The 27,368-nt window shown below is 34.7% G+C and overlaps 1 protein-coding gene across 1 annotated transcript in view; it reads left to right on the plus strand.

Moving 5' to 3' along the window:
• Positions 1–27,368, plus strand: part of poe (E3 ubiquitin-protein ligase-like protein poe) — a 107,798-nt gene that overhangs the window by 69,947 nt on the left and 10,483 nt on the right. Inside the window, 21 exon segments of the mRNA XM_076497355.1 lie at positions 3,177–3,266; positions 3,491–3,583; positions 5,188–5,475; positions 5,657–6,774; positions 7,491–7,692; positions 8,278–8,455; positions 10,293–10,540; positions 12,251–12,458; positions 12,599–12,912; positions 13,835–14,023; positions 14,360–14,674; positions 15,043–17,394; positions 18,832–19,349; positions 20,436–20,608; positions 21,284–21,594; positions 21,715–21,955; positions 23,429–23,626; positions 24,290–24,411; positions 24,717–24,974; positions 25,202–25,474; positions 26,618–26,959. Of these exon segments, the coding sequence (XP_076353470.1) occupies positions 3,177–3,266; positions 3,491–3,583; positions 5,188–5,475; positions 5,657–6,774; positions 7,491–7,692; positions 8,278–8,455; positions 10,293–10,540; positions 12,251–12,458; positions 12,599–12,912; positions 13,835–14,023; positions 14,360–14,674; positions 15,043–17,394; positions 18,832–19,349; positions 20,436–20,608; positions 21,284–21,594; positions 21,715–21,955; positions 23,429–23,626; positions 24,290–24,411; positions 24,717–24,974; positions 25,202–25,474; positions 26,618–26,959 (8,031 nt within the window).

Consider the following 27,368-nt stretch of genomic DNA (forward strand, 5'->3'; position numbering starts at 1 on the left):
GTTTGCCTGAACTGAACCACGTTGAAAATGTTTGAGGGTGGATGGCAAGGGAAGTTTATAGAAATGGACATCAGTTCCAAACAGTGCATGATCTTCTTGAAGCCATCTTCACCACTTGGAATAATATTATAGTTAGCCCACTGCAAAGCTTATATCGACCATGCCAAAGCTAATGTTTGAAGTTATTTGCAATGATGGTGTGTAACTCGCTACTAAGACCTTTTGTTGGCCATTTCCTACCCTGCTTAGGACTACTTTTTGGTATGGTCTTAAACTTATGACCAGCTAATATTTAGGCTAATTGCATAATGTTCACATTTTCCTTATTAAATGCTAAAAAAGTTTTTTATTTTTGTTTTCCCTTTTCTTATTTTTATCTTTTGAAGCTGTACTCAAGTAAGTGGTTGAGTCTAAGAATGCAAAATGCAAATTTTTCTTTATGTTCATTGGCCTTAAGATTTTGGCCAGCATTGTATATGGGCTATGTGGCCATTTGACCTTTCTTAATAAAAATGTTTTTAATGGACAGGAGATTCCAAGTTTGTGTGGGTTCAATACTTTCCCATTCTTTTCTGAAGGAACTTGGAGTCCCTCAGGACTGTGTTTTGAGTGTCACACTTTTCATCTTCAGTATAAAGATTAATGCTATCACTGAACAACTCCCACTTACTGTTGCAAATGGGCTCTCTGTCAACGACTTTCACATCACATATCAGTTGTTGAACATGAGGTATATTGAGCGGCAGCTACGGACTGCCCGCCATCATTTACTGAAGTGGATTACAGCAAATGGCTTTAACTTCTCTCTCTTTAAAACTATTTGGATGCAATTTTGCTGCCAATGGGGTATTCATTTTGATCCTGAACTCTGTATCAGTGAATTTGTGCTGCCTGTGGTTCCTGAGACAAATTTCTTTGGGCTTATTTTTGGCCATAGGCTGACCTTTATACCACACATCAAGCAGTTACAGGTCAGATGTACAAAAGCACTGAACATTCTCCATGTGTCTTCTCTTCCACCACTTAGGGAGTAGATCGATGTTCTATGCTAAAGATATATCGTGCTATTATTCCATCAAAACTTGACTATGGATCACTGGTCTATGGCTCTGCCAGAACCTCAGCCTTAAAGATGCTAGACCCCATTCATCATCATGGACTTTGGTTCTGCACTGGGGCTTTCTGCACTTCCCCAGTTTAGAGCTTATAGACATAGTCTCATGAACCTTCTTTGCACCTCTGCCATTTGTAACTGTCTTTACTATATGCTTCATAACTTTGTTCCTTACCAAAGCATCCCTCCTGGGGTTGTGTTTTCCTTCCTCAGTGGGCCATGCTTTTTCAGAACAGACAATCTACCATTGCTCCTTTTGGCCTTCGAATCTCGGAGCAGTTGGATGAATTGGGTCTGTCCTTGGATAACATTGCTGTATCCACTGGTCAGTCTATCCCACCATGGCTTTTACAGTCCCCAAATGTGACCTATTTTTAAGTCATCTGAGAAAAGCAGATACTCCTGATTGGAAATACCGTCTGTTATTTGCTGAACATCTTTCAAACCATCCTTCCATTCCTATTTATAAAGATGGTTGAAAATCATGTGACTGTGTGTGCACTGCCATGGTTTGTTGTGGTTCAGTGGTTGCATGCAGAATCCCCTCTACAGCTTCTGTGTTCACTGCTGAACTGTACGCCATTTCTCTTGCCCTGGGTCACATGGAAACTAAGCAGTACTGAAACTGCACTATTTATACTGACTCACTTAGTTCTCTACTGGTCTTGGAATCTCTTCACGTTGGTTCACACCCTGTTCTTGCCAATATTCAAAACCAGCTGGCCCATTTCTCTTTGACATCTACTTCTATCCAGGTTTTCTGGATACTAGGCCATGTTGGTATTTGTGGGAACGAGCTCACCGACACTGCAGCTAAATCTATCTGCTCTGGCACTATCACTGCTGTACATGGACTATGGTCCCGTATTCAAGGCTTGGCTTCCTGCCAACTGACAGTTGACTTGGAGTGAGTAACATGAAAACAAGCTTTTCCAACTAAAACCCTAGATGGACTTTGGCCGTCTTGCTTCCGTAAAGATCGAAAAGAGGAAGTTATTCTAACTAGACTACACATTGGTCAGTTTTTTAATTCATCGTTTTCTTTTATCTTTAATTGATGCACTAGTGTGTAGTCTGTGTAACACTCAGGTCACAATAAGCCACATTTTACTTTCTTGCCATTGTTGTGACTCTCAACGACAGCACCATTTTAAACATGTTCTGTTCCAAGGTTTGTCCATAACATTAGACAGTGTTATTGGTGATGGTGGCACTGTCCTCCTTAGAAATGTTTTTAGTTTTTTAATTTATACATTAGACCTTTTTTAATGTGATTTCCTTTTAAGAATCAAAGTACATCTACTTCAATTTGAAATTAGAAAGTGGCCGTAATGTGAAACAACTCTGAACCAGTACTGAAAAAGCCAACTTCAGGTGATAACACTGCTGTTTGAACTACCCGTTAGTCATCCTGGCGAGTTATGATAACTACAATTATACTGCAGAAAGTCCTATCCAACTTGTATTACTGTAGTTTTCTCTTACTGCTGTATACTAAATGTTTTATGCTATTTATGTTTTTTTTTAAACTTTGTTTTATTTTACTCTAATTTTCTTTTATGAATTTTACTAAATTTACTTTAATTTTAACTTTTTACCGGATGTTTGGCACAGATAGCCAAGCTGCTTTGTGTCATAAAACACTAAATCAACCAACCAATCCTGCACATAGGTAACTGCTAATTTTTGTTACATGAAAAATGAGTAATTTGTTACAGTATTTTTCTATGCTAATATAAATTTATTCCCTGGATTCTGTTTGTTTTTGTAATGTTGAAAACTTAAGCCTTTCCTTCAAAATGCCAATAACCTTTCATTTTCTGTTCAATTGTGTTTAATGAGCAGTTTTTAAATATTTTGTTTACAACATAGCTGTTAAGTTAATACTGAAGTATGGTACATGTATGTAGTATTACAAGTCTAACATATTTTAATATGAGAAGCACTCTTGAGATATTGTTTTGTTTTTATTTTTACCTGATCAAAAGCCTTAAGGAATAAAGTAGGAGTTTCTTAAGCTCCAAGGAGATCTGTGTTTTTATAATCCTCTTTGATTTTCCAGCGATTAGCCTCTGCTCCTGTTCCTTTCACTGTTTTGTCTATTGCTGGGAACCTCTGTAATGAAGACTTCCTTGCAGTTTGTGGTCTGAAGGTATTATCATATGTATCCATTTTATGAAGGACTTTCATGTTGAGGTTTAACTTGTATCATTATCAAACAATACGTGAATCATTAATATTCAGGCAAGTAAATATAGACTTTATACTGTATTCATTTTCTTAAATTACTTTTGTTTTTTATTTTATTTAAGTAAGTATATATGGAGATTATTGTGTAGAATTACATCATGAACTGAGAAACTTGCATTTTAACAGGACTGCCATGTACTGAGCTTCAATAGCACAGGTTCTGTATCTGATCACATTGTTCTACACCCACAGCTGGAAGGAAACAACTACATTATCAAGGTATGTATTTATTTTTATCCACAAGAAATAATTTGCTCTAGTTTAAAACATATTTTGTTAATTACGGGACACAAATATGCTACCAAAAATATAACAAGTCTACATTTTATGTTTTTCAAAGTGACTTGGTGATAAACCTTGAAACAATAAAAGCTGAGTCCTGTTGATATTTGTGTATGAAAGAGTTTGTGTTGTTGGACTTTCAGTTTCAGATTTTTTTATATATATATATATATATATACACTGCTTACTTTCTTAATGCTTGGACTTTAGATGCTCTCATTGTCAATGTTGCTTTGTTCTTTCTAGTAATTGCTTTGGCATTAGATTGCTAAAATTTCCCAATTTGCAGATTTAATAAAAAACAGAAACACCAAGTTTTTCCATTATGCCTGCATCAGACACGAAATATTACCTTATAAAGTCATACAACTACAAATAACAGATAAAGCTCTAAAGACGACCCCCCCTCTCCCAACCTTCCCAAATAAACATAGTTTTCCACAGTGGTTTATTGGGTTAAAAAAAATTGATGTTACAAAATAGTATTATAATGGGGTTACAAAGTAAAAGTTCTGAAACTCAAAGAGAGAGAGAGAGAACTAAAGGTAAATTAGCACTTGGTGTCTTTATTAAGCCTGTATCAGCTTAGGAAATTGCATTAAAAGTTTTCTTTCTCTGTAAATGCTAAAGCTTTTCCTTTTTAAAGGGATTTGCTATAAACACTGAAAACTGTATGAAAGAGCTGTAATAACACCTAAATATTGTAACACCGTATGGGATTAATGTTTTATATAATAGTGTAGCTGTTATCATGTTTTTATATCTCTGAAAAACCTTAAACTTGCATGTTGAACATTACAACACAGTTTATACTGAATAGGATCTGACCATAGTTCGGTATCGGTGCTTCTTGGTGTCATGTCTTTGTTGTTTGTTGAACTACTCCTCTCTGTTTCTTATTAAGACAAACTTGAAATCTTTTCCACCCATTTTTTGTATTGTTATTAACCCAGGTACCACAAGACTGTTAACTTGAAATTGCCAATTTTACTCCAGTTTCTCCTTTCTCATATTCTAACATTCAACCTCCAAATTTCTATCTCTTGCAGAAAGGTATAAATACCACAGCTGTTAGTAGCTTTCAGAGGTTTTTTTTTTCTTCAAAAGATAGTACTGGAAGTGAGGTTATATACGAACACACACGTTTTTGTGTTTTAATTTCTGAATAAACTTTTACATTCAAATAAGCTGCTTAGTAACCATGGTGCAGTGAAACACAGTTTAATGGAAATATTTTGTACCATGAGTTGAAAGTTGGGAAAATCTTAACAGTAGAAATTGTATACTTTCTCCTCAGCTGTTTATTTAACCTGGAAATAAATGTTAAAGATAAAATTTGAGACTGACACTGCAACTTACAGTAATAAAAGTTAGTTGCAATATAAAGAAAGAATATAAAGTGTCAAGCAGAATATCTGGTTAGAGTATTTCTATATAAATTGTTTATTGATAATAACTGCAGTGGTGCTTAATTTCATTTGTAAATATAGTTGGTGCATGGTTTTAATGTTAAAATAATTATATACTTATTTGTTTAACAGGCCCTGTGGCTCCCTGGCTGCCAAACAAAACTTGCCGTAGTGTCAGCTGACTTTATCAAAATCTATGACTTATCACAGGATGCCTTGAGTCCCCAGTTCTACTTCTTACTTCCTAGTGGAAAGATCCGTGACAGTTGCTTTGTTTTTACCGAAGATGGGCAGCAGCATCTCTTGATCATGTCATCGGCTGGGCACATTTATTATCAACCTCTTTTGGAAGAGAGCTCTGCCCAGCATGGACCTTTCTATGTTACTAACATCATGGAAATCAAACATAAAGACACAAAGGTAACATCAGAAACTCGAACATGCAGACACTTTAAGTTGTATTCATCTGTTTAAGTTAAACATCATTTAATGTTCAGCAGAGGCTACATAGAATAATCAGAAACAAAGACAGTAAAATGAATATGAGAACAGCATGTATCTTTGTATTTGCTGATTACAGAATGTTTTTTTTTTTTTACAGGACACCAATGGTACAGTTGCAGGAGGAGGTGTTTCTGTCTACTACTCCCACACCATGCAGCTAGTTTTCTTCTCGTACTCGAATAGTAAAAGTTTTGTTGCTCCTCTTCCAAAAATGACACCAGAAATCTCACTCTTGTTTCAAATCACTTTTGCTTCAAACAATGGTAATGATAGCAAATCAAACCCTCAGCCCCTCTGTCAGTGGTCAGAAATACCCCAGCACCCTGGCTTGGTCTTAGCTTTGATGCAGTCATCAAATAATCCTGTGACTCTAATGGTAAAACCAGATAGCATCCAGGTACAAGAGATCAAATACATGACTGCAAAATCAAAGATCACTGACTTGGTGGCTCTGCGACATTTGACATACAATGGGGAAACCAGGACAACGCTAATCTTACTGTGTGAGGATGGAAGTTTAAGAATTTACATGGCAAATCAAGAAAGTACTGGGTTCTGGCTGATGCCAGCATTTCAGCCAACACCATTACCATCTTCCAAACCTTCCAAGAAGAAAAAAACTGCAAAAAGTGGACGTCCCCCAGGAGCAGTGAACTTTCCTGTGGACTTCTTTGAACAGTGTACTAGCTTGAGTGATGTAGAGTTTGGAGGCAATGATGTGCTTCAAATCTATAACACCCAACAGTTGAAACATAGGTTAAATACTACAGCAATGTATATAGCCAGTACAAAACCCACAGGATTTTCTGTAGAGATCACCAACACTGACAACTCGATGGTTATGGTTGGTGCTCGCATTCTTCTTGGAAGCCAAGACAGTCAACGTGTTCCTTCCTATATTGAAGTTTTTGGACGCTGTGTTCAGGTATCTTTGACTCGTAATCGTTGGTTCGACCTTCCCTTTACACACGAAGAATCGCTCACGGCTGATAAGAAATTGACCATTACATTTGGTCCTAGTTCTGATCCTTCTGGAATCACTATGGTAGATTCTATTAAAATATATGGAAAGAGCAAAGAAAATTTTGGATGGCCTGAAGACAGTGAGGACTTTCCTTCTGCTACTGGCACATCTCTTCCTGTGACAGGTCCAGTTATTGGTATGGACAGTGATGGAATTCCTGCTGCTCCTTTACCCCTAACTCCCACAGACAGGTTTGTTTTAACCTCAAATATAAGTGAGAAATAATATTTAGGTATATTTATAATTAGAGAAAAATTAATGTATTTGTCAATCCACATGCACATTTGGTAGTATACACTCTTTAGAAGTAATACTTCATTTACACTTGTCTTTTGTAAACATTTTTGTACTGCATCATAAATTATTTGTATTTCAAATATTTGTTTCAGGTTACTTTTGGAACTTTTATTTTAATTTTTGCTAGTCCAAAAAGAAATAGTGTAGTTATTAAACATGTACTACAGTGTAGTTGATGTATGTATATTTAACTAGTTAGAAATATGGACTTAACTATGAAAAATATTCAAGCAGTAAAACAAAATAAACATACAACCGTAATAGAATCTTTTCTTTAAGTGTTGAAGGCACTGTTGTCTTCACTCAGTTGTAATATTTGTTTGTGGCTATAAAAAAAGACATGGTATTACAAACACATGTCCATAAATAATGTTTTATATCCTATTATAACTACCATATTTAGTACCTATAACTTGGATTATTTCAGTGTAAGACGAGAATTTAATCACAGAATTAAAATTGTCCAATCAGTTGCTAGTTTTCTGACAGGTTAGTTACTAGCACTCTAGATAATAATTAAAACACCAAACCTCATGTTCAGTTTCCCTGAGGATAACAACTTGCACTCGAGTTCATAAGAACACATTTAACACTGTTGTTTATTATCCAGGTTGGTGAGTAGCATCCTTGAAGTGTTCGATGGGTGTTTCTCTGTGCGCTGTAGTACTGAAGGGGAAAAAGAACTGAGAGATAATGCTTTGGATTTAGCCACAAATCTTTTAACTCTTCCAACACCTCCTATTGTCCATCAACACGTCAAAGCACTTTTAGCCACTCTGCATTATACCCAGGCTGCCTACAGCAGTCATAAGGTACGTGTTTGTAGTGAAAATAATGTACTTGTGTGTTTTTTTTGTTCTAAAACGTTTATTTAAGTTACGCTAGTGTTATTTAAGTAATTAATTCGTAAAGCTAGGTAATGTGTTTATGGAAGGTACAGCATGCAAAAAAGTCATAAATTCAGCCTCAAAGAGAAAAATCTGTTATCATTGGTGTTGAACTTTAGATTTTTGTTGTAAAGAATTACTTTATGCCCAGTTTCTAGTATTTGTCGGGACAGTGGAGCATACAGTAGGCCTAATAACTATTTGACAGTCAGTGTGTTAAGCCTAACAATAATCTGTTCATGGTATTGGATCCAGACTACTAGTTCCTTTAAAACAGTGAACTTTCTTGTATTTTTGCCAAAAATATGTTTATTAACATAACACTTGTTTAATTTCTTTTTAATTGGCATGTACAGTCAAATTAACACATGTTCAAGATAAGTATTAAAACAAATTGCGACAAGGAATTACTTTTATTGATAGTGATCAGAACCTACTCAGTAAAATTTTAAACTAAAGTGTTCTTTGTTCCCAGAAGAAAAAAAAACTACTGTTATTCTTACTTCATAGGACCAGGCTTTGCTCAACTATGTTACACAGTGTTTGAACACAAACCAAGATATCCAGTCTCATGAAGATTTGGATGGTGAAGCTTTCTACCGGTTAGTAGCTATAGCTCGTGGTGTTGCTGTGTCTCGTCCATCAAACTTGGTTCAATTTGCCCGAAAATCATGAACGGACATTAACAGCTGATTCTTCCGATACAGGTTAGCATGTCTTTGGGAAATAAAGACTTTTGTAGATAATGTAAACAATCAAGGTCTATAATTAATCACATTAACAAGTCACCATTCTGATTCACCCTTTCATTACACTATTTATTTGTATCCAGGCTCTAAATCAAGTTCTTCTTTTTACTAATAGAATGTTGTATGGTGTTTTTTTTCTTTAAATATTCATTCAGATTTATTTTAGAAATTTGAATGTCATGTGTTTTTATTTTAAAATGTTTTGGCTGTTTTTATACAGACCATTCAACACGTACTGTTTTAATGGCAGTCACGCTTCTCAAAACATTAAGTAGAAGTAATTGTAATTTGTAAGTACACTTAACATTTCTTTAAAAAAAATGTAAATTATGTATTGCTGGCAAAAAGTACTGACCTGTGTTCTGATAGCATGTTGATATGCTGAATTAATCATAGCATATTTATTACTTGTTTCTCAAGTTCAGTTTTCACCCATTCCTCAAACATTATTGTCCTTTGGTTGAAGATAAAAGGTATTCTTCTGATCTTTACTGATACATTGGAAGTCTAGCATTTTGTTTTTTACTGTATAAACTGCTGGAGGTGAAGTAATGATGTGGGTGCATTTTCATTACATGGAATGGAACTCTTGTATTAATTCCTGTGAACATTTAAACATCTTCAGGGATCATGTACACCTGCTACCTTATTTTGTATTCTTAACGTACCAATGACAAAGTTTCATGGTTTTATTTCTAAATTTTGAACAATCATTATTAAATAAATTCTTCACGGGTCTCTATACACAATTCTTGTTAAATCGAATGGCCCCGATACATTGGCAATGCCATCTACTGATTTTTAACTGCCATTTATCTCAGTCTCAGAGCTATTTCTTTTGTCCACGACTTTCATCTGTTTGTTTACATTTCTTTTGCACTGTACAGACTTTGTTAGGTAATTGGCTGTTATATCCCAATTGGTTGCACTGTTTTTACTGTTGAGGCTTTAGTTTCTTGAGCCTCGGCATTAACTCATCTTATGAACATTGAGGCACACAAAACAAGCTTACGTTATTTATACTTGTAAAGCAATCAGATTTTGTTATATGTTTACTCATCAAATAATGGAAGTCTTAAACATTTTGGTTTCTAAAATTGTGTCTGAGCAATGTGCTTGTGTGTCTGTTTGTTTTGTTAAAGTTTGTTAAAACTTTTGTTAAAAATGTGTTAGATGGATAACAAGTTGTTAATTTCTACTTCATGTTTTCTTGGATTATTATTACTTAGACTATGGACTTTTTGTATGTTACATTTCTGCTGGCTTTTTAGCTGTTGATGTATTTGTTGATACATTAATAGTTCTAGTTTTGGATTGGATTAGGTTTTTGCACAACCAGTGAAAATTTTCTGTCATTTGATCTTGATATATATATATCAAGATCAAATGACAAATTTTGCAGTACGTTCTCATAAGTATTAAATAGATGTTACGCATTATTCAAAAAGGGTTTGTTTTTTTTTTTCATTTTGGTGACTGGTTTATGCATATAAAAACCTATATCCATTTAATATTTAGCCACTGCTAACAGTCATGATACTGAACACTTTGTACAAGTGATATCAAGTGTTTAAGCATTTTTGAGATTTAAAAACTCGAGTACATTTGAAAACTGTGCAATAGAACCATTTTGGTCTTGTAAAAATGCTGTTTTCAAAGTAATCTTTTCTGAAACTGATTGTGGAATTTTTCCTGAATTTTTTTGTCTGGTTAAAATTATTTATTTTAGTTATACCTTCTATTTATAATAATTATGTATTACTTTATTAATTCTAGTCGAAGTGTCAGACTTGGAAGCAGAAGATCATCTCACACCATTGCCAACTTCACCTAAACCCCACAACAACAATCCAGATCATAGTGAAAGCCCAGGGAGACGGAGTCCCCGTCAGTCAAGTGCTGTGGATCCTAACCATTTCCTAATCCAATTGACAGACTGTTTCTGGAGGCTTCATGCCCAGAGACCAAAAAATCATGCTATTGCTCCTGTTTCACGTCATGGATTGGTGCACATTGATGCTACGGTACTATTAGATACTTTTAAGACTCTTATTCTACTGCACACTTTATGTTTTCAGTTAAAACTTGTTGTAATCGAATTTGGAAAAGACAATTCTTTAAGTAAGATGGGATTCCATCCCACTTCTTTCTTCAGAAGGGCTTACAACTATCTCATTTGATTTAATAGACAATACAATAAATATATACTGTAGTTGGTAACATAGGAGAGAAACGTTGTTTGTTTTTTTTTTATTTTGTGTAATAGTAAGGTTGGAATTGGACAAAGTTGAAAGCTAATGAATCCTCTCGCTACAGGCTTCATCAGTGTGACCGAGTTTGTAACCACACCGTAACAGTCAGTTTCCTATACTGTAACTGAGTTTAGTATTTTATTGCACTTTTAACTATGTTGTAACTAATAATCCTGCCACACAAGTTGTAAATCACTTGATGAACATGTAGTTAACATTATTGTATTGAATTAGATAATGCATAGCTGTTTGCAAGTATCAATAGTAAATAATTATTATTGTTATGCCTGCTATAACCTAATAATATTGTAATTATTACGTTTTAGCTACTTGTATAAGAATGAAAATGAAACAATACGTGAAAAACAAAGTATGGTACTAAGAAAAGTTTACAAAGCATCCTGCTTCCTTTTTTTCCTAACTTCCAGTACTTGGTAAAGGAAAGTCTAGCCTCTGTGGATGGAAAGAGTAATTATTAAATGTTAGATACAGGGTTCTGCATTATACATTGTGATGGATTCCTGAAAAACGTCAGTCTAATCTGGAATAACTTTTTAAAGAGTGTAAAATGAATTATTTTTAACTACATGATACTATACAAAATACACGTGTAAGAATATTAAAGGGGTAAACATTGATTATATTTAATACTAACTAGTACTGTAGTGGTTGTAATTGGTGAACACCACCTGGTAAAGTAATTTGATAATGTTTTGATTAACTCTGTCTACCTGGGATCAGCCAAATTCACTGAGCATGCAATATCTTTTCCATGGGAATAAAGCTTGTAACAAAATTATACTTTGTCAGAACAACGATGATATTGTAATGAGTAACTTTTGTTAAATTTACTACTTATTGGAGGGATTGTGATTGAGTTAAAAGTGGAAATACACACAGAAAACATTGTTCACACTAGGGGAATTTGAGAATTTTTTTTAATGTTGTCTTCTTAAATTAAGAACTTGCAACTTGTATACTATAAAAATATGGATTATTAGCTACATTACAACAGTAGTAACAAAACAGTTTTTTGATACATGGAAAATAACTTACGAACACTAGTAAGGAAACAGTGTAGAGCAATGCATTGTATAATGGAGACTCACTGTATTTTAACACTTCAAAATTATTAATATAAACTAGGTTTGTATTACGTAAAGACTGCGATAACATTCTATTTTTGTTTTTATTTTTTGAGGTCTTAATGAACAAAGTAGAAAACTGAATTTACTGCTGTTGCCTGAAATATTGTTTTAATTTGACTTAAAGTGTTTTCAGTATTAAAATTTAAAGTTGTTGTAACATCTTACAACAATACATTAGTGAAAAGCCTATTGCCTTTATCATTTCTTATTTGGTATTAAGGTTGTTATTTTTTTTTTTTTTACTTTAGTATGCCTAATTTGTGTGGACAGTTTTACATGTTAATGTAACCGTAGTTAACATTTAAGTGTTTTTTTGTTTTTTTCTCTCCGGTAGGTCCAAGCTCTTGTAGAGGTTATTCATGCTTTTACTTCGTGTGATCTTGAAAATGTTCCTCTTGCTGTTAAACTCTATGTTCAACTTCTTCTCTCTGATGACACTGCTGTCAGCTTTGCTGCCAAGGATGCACTTGTTCGGTTACTGAGACCAAGGCTTCGTCGAAGAAAGGTTTTTATTCCGTCACCCCCACATTGTAGTACACCAGGTAAAGGTTATTAAAAACAAAATTTAACTTTTCTTTGATCAGTTTGATCCTGAATGAAACATCTAGAACTTTTTTTGTAATATCTTTTGTTATCCCTCAAGTACTTTTGATGTTTCTTCATTAAAATTTATAATGTCTAGGAGAGACCCAAGATACTGAAACCACAGATTCAAGGACACTGAGTCAAGGACAGGCTGCTGTTCAAGCTGCCCCCCAGGTTCAGCGGGCTGTTCAGACTCAATCCCAGAACCACGTTTCCCAAGAAGAGCAGCAAGATTTTGAAATGGTTGAGGGTTTAGAACCAGTTGTTCTACTTCCAGGAGAAAATGAATCTGTGGGAGCCAATTTGGAAGCTCTAATAGCAGGCCAAGCCAGCTTCCCTCCACTACTGGACATTCCTCCTGACGCTGATGATGAAACTATGGTCGAACTAGCAATAGCTCTCAGCCTACAAGTAAGGTTAATAAAACTTGCAGAAATAGAAGATAAATGTCTCTGCAGAAAAATATGAGCTTTATTTAGCTGGAACTTTAAATTATTTAGACTTTACCTTTCAAAGAGAGATCTTAAACATAATTAAAATTTACTTTATTTATATTCATTGGTTATTTTACTGAGGGTTCTTGATATAGTGAGAGTTCTCAGCTGAGTTCACCATTGTCTAAATAAGTTAGCAGTTGATGACTGATTTCTTTGATTAAAAAGTGGCCAGAGAAATGTATATAGATAACACCAGATACTAGACACGGTTTGTTTTAAATGTTTAACTGTAGGAAGATATTTAAATTAGTCAGATATTAAAGTATGACTGAGTTGTAAGAAGGACATCTTGGAAAAACTCTTAGTGGAGTTTTGGTTTAGTAGATCTACCATTATACAGAGGAATTAGCAAAGAGACAGCAAATGAATAAAAAGATTTGCAGATGGACAGAACAGATACATAGCAATACATACTGGGCTACCATTCCTAAACATCCAGCTGAAGTAAATAATGCCAAACAAATTTTCTTTCTGAGCTGCTGAAACAACAGTTCAAATTCCTAAACCCCTGAAAACAGTTTTTTTTAAATATATGAAATCATTAATAGTAATTACTAAAAGAATCAAACAGAATTTTGAAGTTTAAGTAGAATATTGTAGGTTCATTCAAGTCTACTGGTTCAGTACAATAAAATATTATCTTAAAACGACTTTTGTGTTGATATTTGCAAGAGACCTTGTTCTAGTGTACCTGTTGTAGGATTTAAATTGTCATGATTTACTTTTACTAACTTCATATCTAATTTTTGTTTTTTTTTGTACAGCCCTGTATGCTTCTTTATTTGTTGTTTTTATCAAATATTTGCCTTACATTTATAAACTTGTTTCCTTTATAGGACCAACCAGGTCACTCTGAAAGTTTAGGTTTACAGAGTTTGTCCTTAAGGTCTCAAGGTCCACAGAGAGCATCGTCATTAGAAGGTGGCCACTACTCTGACACAACAGCTTCTGCTGGTGCAAGTGATGATGAAGGAAGTACTGCTGCTACTGATGGGTCCACTCTCAGGACTTCCCCTGCTGAACAGGTGAATAACTTAGTTCCAGACTAAGCAGATAATTATCTGAGTTGTTCTGTGAGTTGTCATGCCCCATAAGATTTCCAAGTATGTTATTACTTAATCAGTAACCTTAACCAATAAAGTTTAATGCTATCATCAACTTGAGCTTTTAACAGTAGGTTGTTTTACTTAATATTTCGCTTTTCACTGTAATGTGTATAAATATATTTTGAAACATCTGTCATAGTTGTTTGATGTTTATGGCCTTTTAAACGTAAGTATATAAACTCTTAATGAACATTTTAGAAACTACCAGTATTTGAAAGATGTGTTTTTGTTTTAAAGTTTTTCTCTTTATTCCAGGGAGGAAGTGCTGGTTCAGAGAGTGGAGGAAGTGGAGTTGATTCCATAACGGGTGAGCACAACGTGAGTGGACGCAGTAGTGCTTATGGTGATAACGTTCATGAAAGCACAACCACTGGAGCTCGTTCTGAAACCAGCTCCGTAGGTGTTCCAAGTACATCAATGCCACATGAAGCTGAAGGACTGGAACTGGAAACAGATGTTGATACAAGTTACAGACTGCATTCATTACGGCTAATGCTCCTAGAAAAGTTGTTACAATATCTACCAGAACTTCGAGATGTTGCAGGAGTGAGGGCTATTCCATATGCCCAGGTTTGTTGTCCTGTCCTGAGAAGAAAAGCTTTGTTTTAGTTGTAAATTATCATTTTTTGTTATTAGTGGGTACAATATTTTAACAGATTTTTCTGTTTATTTGCATAAGCATAAAACTTAAAACAAGTACTACTGATTAAAAAAACAACTAATGTCTGGTTTTAAAAAGTTTATTTCAAGATATATAATTATATTAAAAGCTTGTTTTATAATTTCACTTCAGATTTTTGTATGTAGTGGATGTGTGGTAATTAATAAGAAATGAAATCTCAATGTTTAAGAGAGATTACAATGTAGATTGGAGAGTACAGACAGCGCTGTTTCCATTAAAATGCATTTTCATTTAAGAGTTTCATACCTCCTTTCAGGTACTGTTAATGCTAAGTTGTGACTTGCAAGGAAAGGATGAAAAAGACAAAGCTACTTTGGACAACTTATTGTCAGCTGTCATTGCTGAACTAGATATGGGAAATCATGACGTGAGCAGACTTACTAAACGCACTGCTCATCGTGAAGTTCAGCTGATACTTATGAGATTATTGAGCATAATGATGTCACGAGTGAGAACCTCCCTTAAACCCCTACTTGGGGAAGCTTCAGCATTTTGTAGCACCAATGCTGCAATTGCTCTCCTGAACAATAATACTGTTGACTTCTGTTTACAAGTGCTGAAGGTCATGCTGGATTACTGGAAGGCTACTCATGGAGAAAAGTCAACAGGGAGCATAAGTCTACTGAAACCCCACCCTGAATCCCCTCCACCAGATATGTCTCCTTTCTTCTTGCGGCCATATGTTAAGGGTCATGCCAATGATGTTTTTGAAGCTTACCAGCAGTTGCTGACAGAAATGGTAATAAGACTTCCTTATCAAATCAAGAAACTGACTAGTTCTTTGCCTTCTAGCCCTCCACTTGTTTTTAACCAAGCCTGGTACTCTTACTTGTGTGAATACATGATGATGCCTCAAGCTCCTTTTGTGAAGAGACAAGTTAGAAAACTGTTACTCTTCATCTGTGGTTCCAAGGAAAAGTACCGTCAGCTACGAGACTTTCATGCATTGGAATCTCACGTGAAAAATGTCAAGGTCATTTGTCATCAGGGAGGTTACGATGGAGGAGCAAGAAGCAGTGCTGTCATTAGCTTGCCCTACGATTCACTTATTACCCTTATTGAACACCTAAAAGCATGTACTGAAATTGCAACAACACGCACCATCAACTGGCAGAAGTTCTGCTTAAAGGATGAAAGTGTTTTGTCTTTCTTAATCCACGTGAGTTTCCTGTTGGAAGAAGGAGTCTCTCCAGTTCTCCTTCAGTTACTGCAGTCTGCTCTTTGTGGTTCTGCTGGTATCCAACCTTCAAGTTCTCCAGTCAAGCAGAAGAAAGACAGAGAGAAGTCTGAAGAGGGCGAGGAAGCTCCAAGATACGATGAAGCCCAGTGTATTGCTCTAGCTCAACAGGTGAACAAGTTTCTGGATAAGGCTCTGCTCAGCCAGTTTATTCGTTACTTTCTGTTGGAGTCGAATGCCACATCTGTGCGTTGGCAGGCTCATTCACTGATTTTCCACTTGTACAAGAACTCAAGCTCGTTGCAACAGGAACAATTACTGGATCTAATGTGGAAATTGTGGCCTCTGCTACCTGTTTATGGTCGTAAAGCTGTCCAGTTTGTTGACTTGCTTGGATTCTTTACTCTAAAAACTTCTGCTTCTCAGAAGAAAGAAAAAGACTACATGGAGAAAGCTTTGGGAGTTATTCGTCAACAGAACCAGCAACTTATGACACACCCCAATTCTACCATCTACAGTGCTTTACAGGGTTACGTAGAGTTTGATGGATACTATCTCGAAAGTGAGCCTTGCCTCGTTTGTAATAACCCTGAAGTTCCCTGGAGCAATATTAAACTCTCGGCTATCAAGGTTGATTCGCGATTTACCACCAGCACTCAAATGGTCAAACTTATTGGCAGTCACACTATCTCTAAGATCAGTTTACGCATTGCTGAGTTGAAGCGTAGCAAAATGGTGAGAACTTTGAATATTTACTACAACAACCGTACTGTTCAGTCTGTGGTGGAGCTTAAGAACCGGCCTTCCATATGGCATAAAGCCAAAAAGTGTGTGTTGACTGCAGGCCAGACTGAGCTCAAGATAGAATTTCCTTTATCCATAGTTGCTTGTAACCTGATGATTGAATATGCAGACTTCTATGAGAATTTTCAAGCCTCATCAGAAACACTACAGTGTCCTAGATGTAGTGCCTCAGTGCCAGCCAATCCTGGAGTCTGTGCTAATTGTGGAGAGAATGTTTTCCAGTGTCACAAGTGTCGAGCTATCAACTACGACGAGAAAGACCCTTTTCTTTGTAATTCCTGTGGCTTCTGCAAGTATGCCAAATTTGAATACACGTTGACAGCAAAACCTTGCTGTGCTGTTGATCCTATTGAGAATGAAGAAGACAGAAAGAAAGCTATAACTACCATCAACAACCTCCTTGAGAAAGCTGACAGAGTATATAAACAGCTGATGGCTAACATCCCAGCTCTGGAACACCTTTTACTTCGGATCCACGAACACGGGATGGTAGAAAGAGCACCAGAAGATAGTGCTGCTGCTGGAAATCCTGCATCCAATGTCAACCGGGGCATTCAACAGCTAGCCCAGAAATATGGCACTGATTGCAAAGCTTCATTTGATGAACTTAGCAAGATTGTACAAAAGGTGAGTTTTGTATTTATCCAACATAAAAATCTTATTTATGTAACATTTAAAAACTGAAAGTATTATAACTTATTGGATTGGACACAATTAAAACTTTGTATTTAATATTTGACCAAAGCAAGACAGATATAAGTATAAAGTATAAAATGCAATTCTTCTTAGCTATTCAAACTTGTAAATAATTTGATGTCTTATGGTATAGTTTGGATTTCTGTTTACATCAAATCTTAATATTGTTCTTAAGCAGAGAATTTTTAACTTGTTAATTTATGACAGTACTATTAAAGTATACACCCACTCCCAAAGTACAGCTAAGTTATATATGGTACATCTCAATCGTACATGAGTAGGTTGAAAATGTTTATTTACTAATTTTACATACACAAATATAAATTCTGATTTGGACTTACATTAGGAAATAGGACAATATCTTATTTGTCTAGTACAATGAATGAATAAGTTTTTTTGTTGTTTTCACTGATGACTCGCTTATCTTATTTGAGAAACACTGCTTCTACCATGTGCAAAATACAAATATAAGGAAAACAAGAATGGTAAATGTAATATTAAGATGGATGGTATTGGTATTAAAACTTTAATTAAAATAAAGTACAAAATGTTCTGACCTTTTTAGGTCACGTTCTGTACTTTTATTTTAAAGTTCTAATACCCATACCAGCCATCTTGAGAAACGATTTTTACTTCAAGTGGATTTCTCGTCATCATAAAGAATGGTAAGTGTTTAACCTGACCTTTATTTTCTCAATGTTTGTTATATCAATGCTCTTATTCATATATTTCTTAATATCTGAGCAGTTATTTTAGCCTAATACTAACAACTGCACCACAAATCTCATGCAACATTTATTTTACACGTGTGTGGGGTTTGGGGAGGTGGCATGGTGTTCACTGTGCAGGTCTACTGAATACAGGCTATTGGAAAGATGCCTGTGTCATGTGTGGCATTAATTGTCACTTTTGTTGGATGTTTGCTTCATATAATGAAATAGAAATGGCTTCCAGACTTGATCTGGTCAGCCATTTACTCGTCTATTTAATCTCTGTCTCCGAGTTCCACTTCTACTACAATCAGTTTTTTGTAGCTTGTAACACCAGACATATAGGCAGTCAACCCTGTTTTTTTCGCTCTAGTTAATTTATGACAGTACCATTAAAGTATATACACCCCCAAAGTACAGCTTTGATCCTTGTGAAAATACAGGGATTATAAGAATTTTCAGTAGAAGTGGATGTGTGTGTATATAGAGAGAATAATTTTACTGTAATAGATATAAAACAAAATCTTATTCCCTTGTAAAAAAGAGAACTTTGTGTTCATTCAAATACATTTGAAACATCAACAACTCTAGAAATGAATGTATATATATATATATATATATATTTGTTTGTTCTTCATGTGGTTTTTTTATGTAACAGGTTCTAGCTTCACGGAAGGAACTGGTTGAGTACGAGAGGCGACAAAGAGAATCTCGTGCCAAAAATGCATCTTCTACCACATCGGTATCCACTGATGGTATTGTTCGAATTATGGCATCATCAACAGAGAAACTTGGCACAGCTACGTCTCAGGGCCGTTGTTATGGCTGTTCCAGTGCTGCAGTGGAGCACTGTATTACATTGCTTAGAGCCCTAGCAACGAGTCAGCGTTACCGACAGGATCTCTGTAGTCAGGGGCTAATAAAAGAACTTGTGGAATGTAACCTACGGAATGGAAGTGTGCAGGTTCGTTGTGAGGTTCGTAAATTACTCTGTCTTCTGACTCTGGATAATCCAAAAGCAACTAATGACCTGAATTCCTTGTTAATGGAAAAGATAGCCACTGCTCTGAAAGGACATAAGATCAACCCTGATTTAGCAGGAGCTGTACGACATGAAGTGGCACTTCTAGCAAGTAATTTACAGAAGGAAGATTCATGCTGGGAACAGTCACTAAGGTTTGTGATAGAGAAGTTTTAAATTTCTGTATGTATACTTGAGTAAGATGCACTTGGATTTGGAAATAATTTTATCTGAAATATGGACATTTTGATCATGTACAGATTGACAGCATGTTTATGAGTAGTTTGATGTTACAACTTCTGTAAACTTTGGTGTTATAAAGTTTTTGATAGGTTTTAGTAACTTGAGTTTTTTTTTGGTTTTTTTACATCTAAGTATTCGAAATAATACAAGACTTGCTGTTAAGAAATTGGAGTTGTTCAATGGTGTATGTCGAACATTAGTTCCTGACCAATACCAATTTATTTTATTCATATTTTTAGAAATTTGTATTGAGACATCAAAAGTATTGTTGGAATAATTATGGTCTTTCTATTCTGATTGTTTAGTTTATTGTTTGCAAGTTGCCAAAAAAAATACAAAACCTGTTTGTGAACAATTTAGTTCCTCAGTTTATTTACATTTTTCTTTATACAATGCAACAAGTCTTTTAGAACAAAAGCACTTTTTAACTAGAATCATTGTGAAGTTTTTACATAAACATCCTCATAGACTGAACTTGGCTGAATAAAGTGGGTATTGGATGACATTGCAGGTGCATAATCCTATTGCTTAACATTTGTTACCTGCTTATTAAAATCCCTAATACAGAATTTGGTAACCTGTGAATTTTTACATTTTCAAGCTGACATCAGTTCCTGGTAATTCCTTTTTCACCAATTTCTGTAGCTTTCTATTTAATCTTGTGTCAATCTGAGAAGGTAATCTATGGTTAAAGTTATCCAGAAATTCTGGATTTGTTAGAATGACAAGTGAGAACTTTGTGTTGAAAAACCAGTTTATCTTTTAAAAACATTTAAGCTGTTTTTTTGGTTTTTTTTTCAATACTGTGATAACAAATTGAGCTTAATTTTAGTTATTTCTCTTAATTGTATATTTATCTGATACATAGATTAATGTTCATTTTGATACGGTTTTAGTAATTAATAAGTAAATAAGGAGAAAAGTAGTGAAGCAGTTTTCTTTGTAAAGTGCTCGGTGTGTTATGCAACTGTTTTTTTGTTGGTTTTTTATTATACTAGGTGTGTTATGCAGCTGTTCTTGGTGGGTGTAAACAGCAGAGCTCCAGTTGTTATGGAAAGCATCACTCTGCCTTGCCTAAAAACCTTGCAGATGTTAATTAGATCTGAAGCCCCAAGTAATAAGAAATTGAAAGATAGGACAGTAGAGGCTCTGGCAAGTGTAAGGACCTCAGGTTAGCACACTCTCATTTTTACACATGATAAACTATGAATACCATACTGTGAGAAGTTGAGAGAGATTAGCAGTAAGGGGAACTAGGATTATAATATACGTGGAATAGGAACTTGGCATGCTTGGCTCCTGGAAGGTAAACAAAAAGAACTATAGTACTCGTGAGACAGTAAACTGTGCTGAAGATGTCTAAGCAGTATTATTTCAGGAAGAGGAGCTGAAATAATAATTATTCTTATTATAAAATAAAACATTAGCTAGTTTAATGGTTCTGCTTTTATTTAATGTTAGTTCTTGCTCTTCTCTAAGCAACTCAACATTCATGAATTGTATTCATGCCCTGTGTACAGTGTAATTTAATTTGTGATGAAAATTGAATTTCAGTCTTTTTATGAAGCCTCTTTTGATGCTTTATTTTGCATAAAACTAAATAAATATTAAGATTCTTTGATTTGTTTTACTTATTTAATATTTTTTAATGCTGAAATCCATCTTTCAGTAGTTAAATAGTTCTTTCCCAATATGTTTTATACCACAGACTATTATGCAATATCCAAAGTACATTCAGTGTCTTCTGATGCTGTCATCACAGATTTTGCTCTGTAACTTTTAATATCTATATCAATAAGAGATGTGCCAGCTATTTTCAGTAATAAGCCTTTGTTGCTCTATCTAGGAACAACAACTGGTGTCAACCTTCATAAGTGGCTTGCTGGAGACCCTCATCACACTTATCGAGCTTGGAAACAGTCCATGCCCAAGAGACAGCCAGAATCTTCTGTTGTTAAACCTCAAAAACTGCGAACTGAAGAACTTCGTGCTCAAGTTTTGATGAGAAAATATGCTACCAGGTGGCTGGAAAAAACTCGACGACATACTGTCAAGCTGAGGCTGTTGCACTCTAATTGGCTTCGACAGGTGTTGTTCAGTCAGTCATCTCGTGCTGCACGTGCTGTGGCCTGTTCTGTGATGGATTCCCTCTGTCAGGTAAGCTTTGTCCTTGTAATCATAAATATTTGATGTTTTACATCTAAGTTATAATATTAAAACTTGTAATAATTTGTAGTGTTCTGGTTGATTATGGATATTAAATGACTTTACTTACAGGTTCCTACTCGTAAACGAGAAATTCTGGACATGCTTACAGCTTACTTAGATGACCTTGGGACAGCTGGAGAGAGTGCAACAGAATACTTAACGTTATATCAATGCTTGATTCACTCGGGTCACTGGAAACACTACTTGGCACTTCAAGGATTGCTTCCACGTTTAGGCAATCTCATTACACAAGAAATAGAACGTCTGACTCACTTGGAAGAAACAACGTTAACATCTGATCTTTCTCAAGGTGCGTGCAATTGTTTATGGTAATATTGTCAGGACTCTTGCAGATGTGTTAATTTTCAGTTAAACACATTATAATATATCAGTCATTCCATATCTGTTACATCCATTGTTGGTGAGTCTTGTAAAACAACACTAAGGCTCTTCAGGCTAGCTTGGATGTGATAGACATACTGTTTTAGACTTGAATATATTAACAGTTCTGTTTACAACAGTAGTTGTGGTTTGAACTGGATTAAAATTGATTAATTTTTCATTGATTTTGTCACATGTAAAAATTAGGGTAAGAATTTTCTACATCTATGGTATTAATCATTATATGTATTATTTTAATTAACTTGCTTATTAATGAGAAGTGGCAAACCAGTTTAGAGTTGTAAACAAAAGATTCTTTAAAACTGAAAATGTTTGAAAGAAATCAAGATGGTTGGAGCTCAGCTAGAAATTCTGAAACACACCTTAACCAATGAAAACTCCTTTTTTGTGTGTGTGGTTAAGGTGATGGAAAACACCCAACGAATGAACTTGTACATGAAATTGAGTACCTTGTTGTTTTAAAGATTTGATCATTAATGCAATTTATGATACTTAGCTTCCAAAATTTAAATATTGTATCTCTTCCCACTTTTGTAAAACTGAGGTAACTAATATGTATTGTTTTTAATGTTGTAGGAAACTTAATTATCTAAGTGAACCAGCTTTGAAGATCAATGCTACAGAGGCATGTGACATGGCATGATGGTTAGCATGATGTTATGAGTGACTCGCAAGCTCGAATTATGTCACTGAACATGCTCACTTTTTCAGCTATGTTGATTATAATTTGATGTTTGATCCCACTTTTTATTCATAAAAACATCCCAAGAGTTAGTTGTGGGGGGGTGTGATTAGTTTCTTTACATTTTGTCTTAACTCTTCTAAGTTAGAGATGGCTAATATAAATAGCCCTTGAATGGGTTTGCATGAAATTCTTTTGAAAGAAAACAGTCAGTATGCTAAAATAAACTTGTTTTCATCTTTGTTCTTAATGCTTTATTTTGGATTATCATGTTCTTATTTATTTTCTCACTACCATTATTATGAATACAATAAAACATTAAACAAGGATTTACTAAACAAAAAAAGACTTGTAATAATTTGCTAAATCAATTAATTATTACTTTTTAAATTTTATACTATGTTTCATAAATTCATAATTTCCATGCTGCTTCCAAGTGGTTCAGCAGTAATTGTGAAAACTCATAACTATAAAAAAATTGAGCTCTGTTACTCGTGGTGGGCAAAGCACAGATAGCCCGTTGAGTAGTTTTATGCTCAAAACCAAATGAAGGAAATAGTTTTAACACTAAACTGATCCACATTCAACTTAAGTCTCTACATGAGTTAAGTAGACTTGACAGCAATATTAAGTCAGATATGTATGAACACTGCTGCTCTGCAAACTGTTGGGTAGAATATAATTTATTAATTTTTTCAGGTTATGCTCTAAAAATGCAGACAGAGCTGCTGGCTTCATTTATTGAGGTAGACAGTATAAGACAGCATTACAAGAGTCGACTAGTAGGATGTGTGCTAAATGGTTACTTATCATTACGAAAACTAATTGTCCAGCGAACAAAGTTGATAGATGAAACTCAAGAAAAACTGCTGGAACTTCTTGAAGAAATGACCACAGGTATATTTGTTGTTTGTCTTGTTCTCCTGAAGCTTATGGATTCCTGATTTTGCTCTTACAAACTCACTCAAATGAAATCCTTCCCCTACCCTCCTCTTTAATTTGTACAGGATTATCTTACAACTTATATTGGTCATCCATAAAAGTGGCCAAAGGTGTAAACAAACAAACAAACAAAAAAAAACAGATATGTAATACCCGAAACATTTTGTTTTTTATACCAAGTACCAAGAGCTTTTTCTAATTAAATTCAAAACTGATTCTTCATATAGTTTTGAAAGGAAATAAATGATATTTAACATGAATAAGTATATAACTGTTTTTGTCAAAAGTGTAAATTTTAATGTCTGTTAAATAGAAGACAAGTGAAAGTGGAAGATCAAATAAAAATAAATATCTTTCTCTGAGTATTTTTTCAACATTTGTCTTGAGTATTGAGCACTCTAAGTACATTATACAAATTTGTTTAACAAATTCTCAGTAATATATTTAGTTTTCTAAACACTTGGGATGTTTGTATGCTTTAAAAGCTATTTTCTTTTATTTTGTTTTAGGTCTGAAAAACATATGCTAAAATTAAGCTATCTTTAACAGCATAAACACTGTTTTAGCTTTAAGGTAAAAACAAACAAGTTTTGAGTCCATATTACACTTATTCTGTAGGAACAGAATCAGAGACCAAAGCATTTATGTCTGTCTGTGTGGAGACTGTTAAAAAGTACGAGATTGAAGACTTGCGTACCCCAGTTTTTATCTTTGAGAGACTTTGTTCCATTATATATCCTGTAAGTACTTGTTTCAGACAATTTTTTATGAGTTTAGTCAAATTTGAGTCCCTGAATACACATGTTTTGGAGAGTACTTGTTTCTTTCCTTTTCATTATGTATCTTACATTATCTGTGAAAGGGCATTTCATCTCCAGATATTTATATATAACATGTAACTTCATAGTAGATCTTGGTCTGATTTAATTGTTCTTAACTGAATATTGTTTATACATTTAATGTTGGTAACAGGATGCTATTTTTACACCTCATGCTTGTAACAGGATGATGGTTTATACTTACTGTTGGTTTCCCTTGCTAACAGGAAGAGAATGACACTGGAGAATTCTTTATCACACTGGAAAAAGATCCACAACAGGAAGATTTCTTGCAGGGCAGAATGCTTGGGAATCCGTACAGCTCTACGGAACCTGGAATGGGGCCATTAATGCGAGATGTGAAGAACAAAATATGTCAAGATTGTGAGTTGGTAGCATTGCTGGAGGATGATAGTGGTATGGAACTCTTGGTGAATAACAAGATAATCTCTCTTGATCTCCCAGTCAAGGATGTATACAAGAAGGTATTGGTACCCACATAAGTTTTGTGTAACTTGGGTGTTGAAATCACAATGAATTTAACCTATTTTAATATCCCTCTGTTCTTTATTATATGAATGAGGAGAGTTTTTATTTAATATTAATTGAAAATCAATAATACCTTTTTATGTGCTGTATATAGCAGATTAATATTTTCTAAAAGGGAGAAAAATATAACTTAGGTTAAAAAAAAAAAAAATCTGTTTACTAGGTTTGGTGTAGTGAGAACAATGAGACAGAAGCCATGAGGATTATTTATCGAATGAGGGGGCTTCTGGGTGATGCCACAGAAGAATTCATTGAAAACTTGGACAACAAAGATACAGAAGAAGTAGACACAGAAGAGGTGTACAAAATGGCTAATGTCATGAGCCAGTGTGGTGGTCTTGAGGTCATGTTGGAAAGACTAGCTGCTATCGATGACTTGACAAGAGGACGACCCCTGCTGATGGTCTTGCTGAAATTGTTTGGCTATTGCATTAAGGTGTGTTAACAGATGTTATGGTTAAATAAACTGGTGTACCACAGATCACTGCCACTACTAAAATGCAATTTTAATAATTTAACTGATTTGGTTCTTGCTGGTAATTAGGGAAAGGTGAAAAATCAAATTCTCACAGTTTAACATACATGGAGCAGACTGATTTGTGGTTTAATACTTGGCTGAAATAACACCTCAACCATGACTGTTCTCTCTCTTACTACTACAAGAGCATAGAAATCTTGAGAGTGAACTCTTGTCAAACTGTATTAATAAAAGATAAGCAAGCAGTATGAATGACTATACAAAGACCAAATTTTAATACAAACAATGCAGAATGGGCTACAATGTCATGTATAGTAAATAATTGTAAAATGTCAGTAATAACTTATTAAACAATGTCCTTAGTTGTGCCAAAATTAAATCATTTTTACAAAAACATAATACATTGTTTTGGAACTTCATTTAACGGTATAAGTATTGCCATATAAAAAAAACAGCACAGGTTAAATGCTGTTAACATTATCACGAATCTTGTATACATTTCAGGTGTTCAGTACACACTTGCATAACAAACTTCAAAATTTAAGTAAAAATGATAATTCTAACTATAATATTTCAACAATATTGAAAGTTTTATAAAAGCATTAAGTGAGCCTCATTAGGTTTAACAAGTACCAACCATGCACAATTAACAATAGCAACTTAAGAAAAGTTGAATAAGCTATAAATTGCAAGCCTTTCACAACTGTTTATATCTGCTTCTTTTCATGAATGAAATGTATAGATTCTTTGTCCTAAGCTATCATAATTAATTGACCAAAACAATATACTGTTATGTTATTTAGTTTTATCTTCTTTTTTCAAAGTATTCCTTCCTAAGTTGTGAGAAGTTGAATACTTGGCTTGTTTCTTGTTATTTTATTGGTTCTTAGGAAGTTGCTGAGTTTTGTTTTTATTCCATCCTATATGTTATTAAATTCTATTTGGTGTGAGAGAAAAAACAAAAGTTTGTTTTATTTAATTCACAGAAAAGTTAATGTTATATTTTTTAAACTGTGATGTCATATCGAATATTGGAAACTGTTATCTGTCTCTGTGATGACTTTATTTGAATAAAAACTGTTGTTGATTGTAATTATTCAGGTGAAATCAAACAGGCAGAAACTTATAGATCCAAACATGGGAACTATTCGAGTAATGTTAGGAACTCTCTGTCTGGCACTGTCTGCTGAGTCATCAGAACTGGTGCAGGGCTCTCCAGGTGGACCAACTATTACAGAGCAGATCATTCAGATAATGGAGCCTATACTAGTGGAGGCAGCTGACCAGTCATTGGAGACTTACAAAAAGTTCTGTGCTGCATCTGGTGATAAAAAGGACATCACCTTCCTGCTTTCCACTGTTACCACATCAATGGTTCGAAATAACTCAAGCCTTCTCCAGCTCCTGATGAGAGTAGTTCCATTTCTCACATTAGGAAATCAAGTAAGCTTCATTTGTCATGGTATTTGGTATCGAGACATATCGTAGTGTCTTCTGGTAAAGGAAAACTACTTACAGGACACACTGTGTGGTATTAACAAGAGTGATAGTTTAATGACTTTCCACTTTCCGTATCTTGGGCTGCGATAATCCAAATTATCGCATTTTACAGTGGATGTGCTCTGGTGGACTCCATGGCCCGGGTGGTTAAGGCACTCGACTCATAATCCGAAACTACAGATTAAGACAATTAAGACAATCCCACATTTGTAATTGTGGGATTCGATGCCACAATCTGAAGGTTGTGGGTTCGAATCCCTGTTACACCAAACATATTCGCCCCTTCAGTCATGGAGGAGTTGTAATATGAAGGTGAATCCCACTATTCATTGGTAAAATAATAGTCCAAGAG

This window comes from Tachypleus tridentatus, chromosome 4 (genome assembly GCF_004210375.1).
Source record: "Tachypleus tridentatus isolate NWPU-2018 chromosome 4, ASM421037v1, whole genome shotgun sequence".
Classification (NCBI taxonomy): domain Eukaryota; kingdom Metazoa; phylum Arthropoda; class Merostomata; order Xiphosura; family Limulidae; genus Tachypleus; species Tachypleus tridentatus.